Below are 7,640 nucleotides of genomic sequence, written 5' to 3'. Positions count from 1 at the left end.
AAGGACTCACGTGATTGGTTGAGATGATCAATTAGGCACGGGGATGCATGCATTTCAAAGACCTCAATCTATATAGTCGGAGAAGCTTACACTGAAGGGGAGATCTGATATGGAAGACGCTGGGTGATTGGTAGATTTGTGAAGCTACAAGACAGTTTCAGACACGGCTGGTTGAAGAGCAAACAGAAGATCATCAGTTAAGAGGGAGTCTGTTGGTGCATGTTTTGTAAGAGATGATCTTTTGTGTTTGTTAGAATTGAGAGCAATGGTCAAAGGGGAGTCTGTTGGTGCATTTTGTGACCGTCGCTATGCAATTCTGTTCAGCGGAAACGAAGTACGAAGTTAGCAACTTCGCCATAGGCGAAGTCGTAACAACTTCTGCCATAGGCGAAGTTAGAACAACTTCGCCTTAGGTGAAGTTATAACAACTTCGCCTACAGGCCCAAGCCCAAGCCCGCGAAGTTGTTTATATATATATATATGTGTGTGTCTTGTTTAGGTTTGGTTATCCAGAAAGTCAGAGTGTTTTGTGATCAGTTTAATTGTCTAGAGAGAAACCGATAGGGAGAGTCGTGTGGGACGGCCCGAGGTAGAGCTCACCTCGGGTCAGCCGTCATTTATTTTCGTGTTTGGTATGTAATGTGTTTCGGTTATTATATAAAAGATCTGCAGATGTGTTTATCCCATTCGTGTGTTTGTTCGTGTGTTTGTATGTGTGTAATCGTGTTCTTCGTCTTTTACACCATTAAACGAGTCTAGGAGGATTCCGCACTCCTAGACCTCGTGCGGATCTCGTATCGATCAGCGACGCCCCGCGGGAACCTACAACCGTTAATACAATCTTCATGCTAACACAAACTAAATATAAACATAAAAGTTATACTCTAAAATAATATATATAAACATGTATATTTTTAAGTTTACCAAAAACGAACTTATATCACAACCCACCAAAAATCGCAAACTGTCATAACAACCTGAAAAAACAAAAATAAACTGTTATAAATGTGTATTGTACTTTTTTAGAAGCCTATGTATATGAAGTAAACTACTAACATAAAGGAAAAAAGCAAAGTCAACAATAAAGTCAAAAATTATATTTATAAAAAATCTAACTACATATTTTATCTGATTTACCTTAAACTTCTGAATCAGAACCAAAATAGCTTTGAAGATCATCAAAATCGGATTCATAATTTTGACAATCTAACATCCATTTAACCTTCTCAGCCACCTCATTATTCAAATACAAATGTGCTCTTGCTTTAAAAATGTTAGAAAGCTTCAAGAAATCTAAATCTCTTAAAAGAAAAATGTCATTGGATTGCAATATGGACTTCGGATTAACAGTCTTTTGTTGCCCATTCACATATTTGATAACTACATTATTTTGAAAAGGATAATAAAACCACTCCCTAACATTGACAAAAGGAAGTAGTTCTTGTTCATGTTGTAAAATCACTTCATTTAGAACATTCAATAGTTCTCTCTCTTCGTCGTTAATAACTTGTTTGCGGTTTTCGAATCCTATTATTTGGTACTTAAACAGAATGTTAAAAGACAGAACCGATTCGATAGAAGGCTTATGAATTGTAGACAGATCGCTAAGAATAAACTGATAATTATTTGTTTTGGATGAAAATTTCCAAGAAACAATTGTTGTCATTGTTGAAGATGATGGAAGAGATCAAAATTTCAAACAAACTGATTATTGTAGAAGTTATGATTATTGTGTTTATCTTCCAAAGAGTTTTTTTTAATTATTAATAAAAATGACGGTTTATTGATTCCATAAAACTCATGATTATCCCTATATTTATTAAACTATTGATGAACATTTAACCTATTCTCCTATTTTTTTAATGTATTAAATTGATAAGATATAAATGTATATAACATATATTTCAGATATATATATATATATATATATATAAATCAGTATAATATTAGCCTATAAATAAAGTCTATAAAATTAAATTTAAAAAACATAAAAGATATACTACAAAAACCATAAACAACTAAACATAATTGAACACACAAGCATGTACCTATAGTTAAACAAAATAAAATAATACAATCCTTTTATTAAAAAACCTTAAACATATTTAAAAAGATACAAACGTAAACAAAAAAGTATTGCCAATAAATTCATAGAAGGTTTCCAAATATTTCCTTATACACAACATTTTTGGTTTCACTAATCAATTTGGATTCCTTATCTAATAAAACAATCTTAATACCTTCGCGAGTCTTCACTCTAGACAAAGCAACATAAAGTTGGCCATGTGTCGGGTCTTTTAAATATAATCCAGCATGCGATAAGGATTGTCCTTGACTTTTATTTATAGTCATTGCAAAACAAACCGATATAGGAAACTGTCTCCTCTTTAACTTGAATGGAAGCTTCTTATCAGACGGTGTAAGACTTATTCTTCTAAGTAAAGTACGAAATCCAATATTAGTACCAGAAACAACCTTAGCTTCAATGACACGTTTACCCAAACTAACAACTTGTAGTCGAGTTCCATTGCACAACCTTTTTTTCTGATTAATATTCCGTAGTAACATAATAGGAACTCCAACCTTAAGTAACAAACGGTGGTTTGGCATTCCGGACATCTTTATACCATTAAGAAAATCAGGAGAGTACAACGTGGGATCAAAATCCTCAGATACACTTTCAACCTCGTCGATGCTATCTGAACTTAAGTACTCCATTTCTTGACCAGGAAAATACGCTAACATACGATCATGAATCTCTTGAACCACATCATTTAAGGGAGCAAGCAACGCCCGTTCTTGAAAGTAAGTAAGATCATTAAACCTATCTAACATAGAAGGATAAACAAAGTCTATTAAATTAGACATAGGATCAAGGGAATCTTTTATTAGAAGATCTTCTAGAATTGATATAGTTGCTTCACCATCATTAGGACCACCAAGATTACCTTGACCAATATCCAACAACCAATCAGCGAATTGTTTAATCTCTAAAGTATTTGACATTTGAGAACCAACAGTCAACCTCATGTTCTTAATTAGTTTCAAAATCTTACAATTTGACCATATGTAAGAAGAACTAATTGTGGCGTTCACACAATCGTTTCTTGTTCCATTATGTACAACAGGTAAAATCTGTCTGAAATCACCACCAAGAAGAACTACCTTACCTCCAAACAATGATCCAGAAGTGTGGCCCAAATCAACGTTCATAACATCTTTTAGAGTTCTGCCCAACGCTTCGAATGCATGTTTATGAATCATGGGAGCTTCATCCCAAATTATTAATGATGTTTTCTTCAATAACTCAGAAACATCTGTATTTCCCTTAACCTGAAAATGTTGAATATGTCAACATTATATTCAGTTAAATTATTTAAAAACATAAATTTAAATGTGAAATAATCTAGACTTAATGAAATTTATAATAGTTACCTGACATTGGGAGTCCTCGGTAAGATTGATTGGAATAAGGAATCTGGAATGAGCCATTCTACCGCCTTCTAATAATAAAGATGCTATTCCACTTGAAGCAACATTAAGAACAATTTCTCCCTTTGGCCGAATTGAGGCAGATAAATTTTTCCATAAGTATGTTTTGCCAGTACCGCCGTAACCATACACGAAAAAAAGACCACCTTTGTACGTTTCACGGAGTTGAATATTTCGTTGTAAACGCTTTTTTATTCATCAGTTAGAGATGTGTACAAAAGCTTAAAATCATTTGGCAAAGAATCCTTATCATAAGATAATTCTTCCATCATAAGAGGATTCATTGACGTAGACACAAATTCCTGATCTGGAAAAGGCATGTGTGAAAACCTACGTAGAGATGAATAGTTTGATACCAAAAACTCCTCAATCTGAAGTAATGCCAAGTTCTTCAGTTGCTCATCACCAAGAGACAAACCTGAAAAAAAATCTACCTTAAACTAAACTACAAAAAGACAAGTTCACACATATAACAAAACTAACCTGGATTCTTGTGTTTCTTTTGTTGATGATAAAGAATCCCGTCGACTAAAAATTGCCATGTATTATCCCAAACGTAATCAGGTCTTGATAAGGAGGATGTTATAAGCATTGTTGCAAACAAATTTCTTAAATAATATCCATTTGCGGTATGGCTTGCTTCCTCAATTGCTTCTATGTACTCCTTATCATCGTCTAAAAGCCCTCTTCTATAACATGCATCTCTAAAAGAATCACAAACAAAACCATATACTTTTCGAATATCTTCAAAACATTTCGGTCCTTTAACCTTGTTTAAAAGTATTCTTAAGTAGTATGCCTCGTCAAATGATGCGGGAACGACATGAATTCTACCAATAGCAAACCCACTTTGCCTTTCTACCCATTTTGGTGGTGATGTTTTTTTCCATACAAACTGTGTTGGAAACTCAGCATATGATAGCCTCCTTGCATGCTCGTAGTTTCTATTTGCTTCCATCCAACCAGTAAACATTGAAACTGAATTGGAAGTCTTGGTAAGAACATCTTCAATATCTTCCTCAGGGCCATAAATTACTTGTTGTTGACCAGGTAAATGAAAAGGAAGTATCGTAACAGCCGAGACCCTGTAATGAACATCAAAAGCAAATATTCTCCAAGCAGCCTCACATGCAGAAAGATATCTACAATCGTAAAAAGCTTTAATCTCATCTACTTGAGGATCTTCATTGTCGGCGGTGTTATTTTGGACAATTTCCCTTGTCCAAAAGCAAATATTCTCCAAGCAGCCTCACATGCAGAAAGATATCTACAATCGTAAAAAGCTTTAATCTCATCTACTTGAGGATCTACATTGTCGGCGGTGTTATTTTGGACAAGGGAAATTGTAGCTCGATCTGGACCTTTATTTATATATTTAAACAAATACTTGATTTATCCTTCTTTATTGCACCACTCGACATTTATATGGGCTTGATACTTTCGTAAAAAAATTTTGTTGTAAGGCACAACACTTCTATTATCTAGATTTATACATTTCTTAACGACGTAACGTCCATTGTCTCTTCTTTTATAAAGCGGAAAACCATTGGAATCTATACTTGTCTCATTTTGAAATCGTTTTGGGAAATGTTTTGAAAATTCTCTATCAATCATGCAGCTACAGCTCGGATTAGCCTCACCACAAGGACCATGATGCATATGATCTGACACAAGTTGGTATAGGTCTGGTTCAGTGACCTTGTCAGGAATTTCACTTGAAATAAAATTATCTATATGGGACAGATTGTGAATTTTATTCTCTGGAGCAATGAATAGGCAAGTTTGGGTATAAGGCAGACCATGTTTCTGAAACTCATTTGTGTAAACGGCTGCATTTGGAATCAAACAAATAAATTAGCAAAAATTAAATAAAATAAATATCTTTAACAAACAGTAAACAAAATATAAAAAAAAAATATTAAATAGGGAACCGAACCTGTTTTAATTTTTCCAAACAAAGCCTTATCCTTCAACAACTTAATCATTGAATCAAGCTTCATTTTAAAAATCCGACATAGTATATCTGGCCTGTCTTCAGAATTTAAATTGGTATCCTTTAAAAAACGTTTTACTTCTGGCCAACCGGGATTGCACGTAATGGTTAAGAAAAAATCTGGATAACCGTACCCTCTACAAAGACACATAGCGTCCAAGTAATTTTGCATCATATATCTACTTCCACCAGTAAAAAATGACGGAAGAATTACACGCTGCCCAGATGTTGAAACATCTGAATTTCCTGCCGTCTTAAGGTTTCAAGGCTTTCATAGGTGTCAGACCTAAGTTCACTCTGTTTTCCACGTATAAAATGCAACCTTTGACTCTCAACCATGGTATATTTGTCAACCAAAAGCTGCTGAAAAAGCCTTCTTTCATTTAAGGGTAGTGAGAATTGGTTCGGCCTAGACGAAGGATCGACATTCCTGTGAGGAATGTCTACTTTATAACCATCCTCACCAAAAGGATAAAGCAAAGGAAATTGTAGAGGAGTATAAGAAGGATGAAGTTCACTAATTTGTCGAAGACCACCAGAACTGGAGTTAACTATTATATCTCTCTTTTCCATTGCATCACCAATATCTCCAACAATAAGAGCGGCAACCTCAGAGGCCGTTGGTAAGTTATAAGTCCTAGCATCGTATTTCCTTGTTCCAACAATGCGGAGCTTAAAATCAATCTGAGGATTTTCTTTAAAAGTATCACGTACCATATGATATGCATGAACCAATGGATTTTGTGAGTCTAACATTTCCTTTAGATAATTAATAATATAATTTTCGTAATTGTCGGCATCTGAAGATGATTCACTGTAAGACAAACAAATAAACTTTAACATTAATATAAAGGAAATATATGATAAAAAAGTAATTGATTTAAAATTGAAAAACATATAATGTTTAAAAGAAAGCCTTACCCAAAAACTCGTTGTCGGTTTGATATTTCGTTCTCCGTATCATAAATGTATAGTTGAGAAAACTGAGGTTTGTTACCATCTAAGGGAAGAAGACTTCCTATGGAATGGTAGTTTTCTCCACCAAGTCTAAACGTGTAAGGAGCGTTTCCTCTATTAATGGAATTGCCAATTTTCCCACCCATTGATGTAAAGGAGAACATAGAATTGAATCGTCTAATATTTTTCAAAAAATATTTTCTTAGAGGATCTTCGCCACGAAATAACTTTACATAAGTTCATGAGGTTGCTTTAAATCAGGAAGTTTAACATTTCCATTGCGACAACATAAAGAGAACGTTGTATCGACAGTTTTTTTTCCTCTCCTAGATTCAACTTCCCACAAGAACGCGTTGCAAGACTCACATTTGAAACTTTGATCACCATGATCATCGTAATCTATACAATAAATAAGACATATAAGTTTATGACCAAGATTTATAATATTTAATGTAAAATTATATAATGTATTAAATAATAACCTGTTGATATGCCTTTAAAAACATCAACAACAAACTCAAAATCGTTTAACTGATGCATAGGTATAGGAGTAGTATTGGTTGTTTTCCTTGGTCTTCAAACACGCCTTTTTGATGACGTACTTCCAGAGTTTATGTAGTTAGAAACAGAACCGCTTAAATTTGATGTTGTATTAGGGATGATGTTAGAGGAAATAACACAACCTGTTAAAAACAATATTTTATAACTAATAAAACAACAAATATATTAATATTACAAATGTATGACTAAAAGGAAAAAGGTTTTACTTGAAGAAGACGACATTGTTTGAGAAGCTTGGTTTAAGGAGTGATTTAATTTATCACGTTTACTATCTACAATTTGCTTTCTTTGTTTTCGATTTGAAGAATAAAATCTACCAAGTTTCATAGAAGTGTCATCTGGAAATATATTTATAATATAAATATAATGAAAAATGAATAATGAAAATAACAGTAGCTAGAGAATTAGAATACTAATGAATGAAAAAAATAGAAACGAACGTTGGTTATTTAGGAAATTATTGTTTACGCTTGGTAGTGTTGACGGAGATAAGTTTTCCTTCCCTTTGTGAATTGTAGAAACACAATTCCTTTGAACTTCATACGGAATACGGGTTCTAATGTTTGAATATGCGTTTATAATTTTAAAATAAGTCCAATAATGTAGTATAGATAAATTTAAAAATATATTATAAATA

At 33.4% G+C, this 7,640-nt stretch overlaps 2 protein-coding genes across 2 annotated transcripts; both read right to left on the bottom strand.

Annotated features, from left to right (window-relative positions):
* Positions 1 to 2,148: 2,148 nt before the first annotated feature.
* LOC143634023 (uncharacterized) lies at positions 2,149 to 3,492 on the bottom strand. The gene is made up of 2 exons (XM_077102210.1): positions 3,436 to 3,492; positions 2,149 to 3,333 (listed from the first exon to the last, which is right to left on the bottom strand). Exons 1-2 carry the CDS (start codon positions 3,490 to 3,492, stop codon positions 2,149 to 2,151), a joined length of 1,242 nt encoding a protein of 413 aa, XP_076958325.1.
* A 191-nt stretch (positions 3,493 to 3,683) lies between these two features.
* LOC143634021 (uncharacterized) lies at positions 3,684 to 6,588 on the bottom strand. The gene is made up of 6 exons (XM_077102209.1): positions 6,407 to 6,588; positions 5,700 to 6,299; positions 5,429 to 5,622; positions 5,292 to 5,321; positions 3,976 to 4,740; positions 3,684 to 3,910 (listed from the first exon to the last, which is right to left on the bottom strand). Exons 1-6 carry the CDS (start codon positions 6,586 to 6,588, stop codon positions 3,684 to 3,686), a joined length of 1,998 nt encoding a protein of 665 aa, XP_076958324.1.
* Between the last annotated feature and the right edge of the window lie 1,052 nt (positions 6,589 to 7,640).

Source organism: Bidens hawaiensis, unplaced genomic scaffold (genome assembly GCF_021521415.1).
Source record: "Bidens hawaiensis isolate Kalapana, Puna unplaced genomic scaffold, B.hawaiensis_p1.1 tig00006968_1, whole genome shotgun sequence".
Taxonomy (NCBI): domain Eukaryota; kingdom Viridiplantae; phylum Streptophyta; class Magnoliopsida; order Asterales; family Asteraceae; genus Bidens; species Bidens hawaiensis.
This window is presented reverse-complemented; position numbering and strand designations above follow the sequence as displayed.

Coding starts and splice junctions, on each gene's coding strand:
- LOC143634023 (XM_077102210.1), bottom strand. CDS start 3,492: ATGGCTCATTCCAGATTCCTTATTCCAATCAATCTTACCGAGGACTCC. Junction 3,334..3,435: donor CCGAGGACTCCCAATGTCAG/GTAACTATTATA, acceptor CAACATTTTCAG/GTTAAGGGAAATACAGATGT.
- LOC143634021 (XM_077102209.1), bottom strand. CDS start 6,588: ATGGGTGGGAAAATTGGCAATTCCATTAATAGAGGAAACGCTCCTTAC. Junction 5,623..5,699: donor TTTCAACATCTGGGCAGCGT/GTAATTCTTCCG, acceptor GTGTCTTTGTAG/AGGGTACGGTTATCCAGATT. Junction 4,741..5,291: donor AAATGAGTTTCAGAAACATG/GTCTGCCTTATA, acceptor TCTGCATGTGAG/GCTGCTTGGAGAATATTTGC.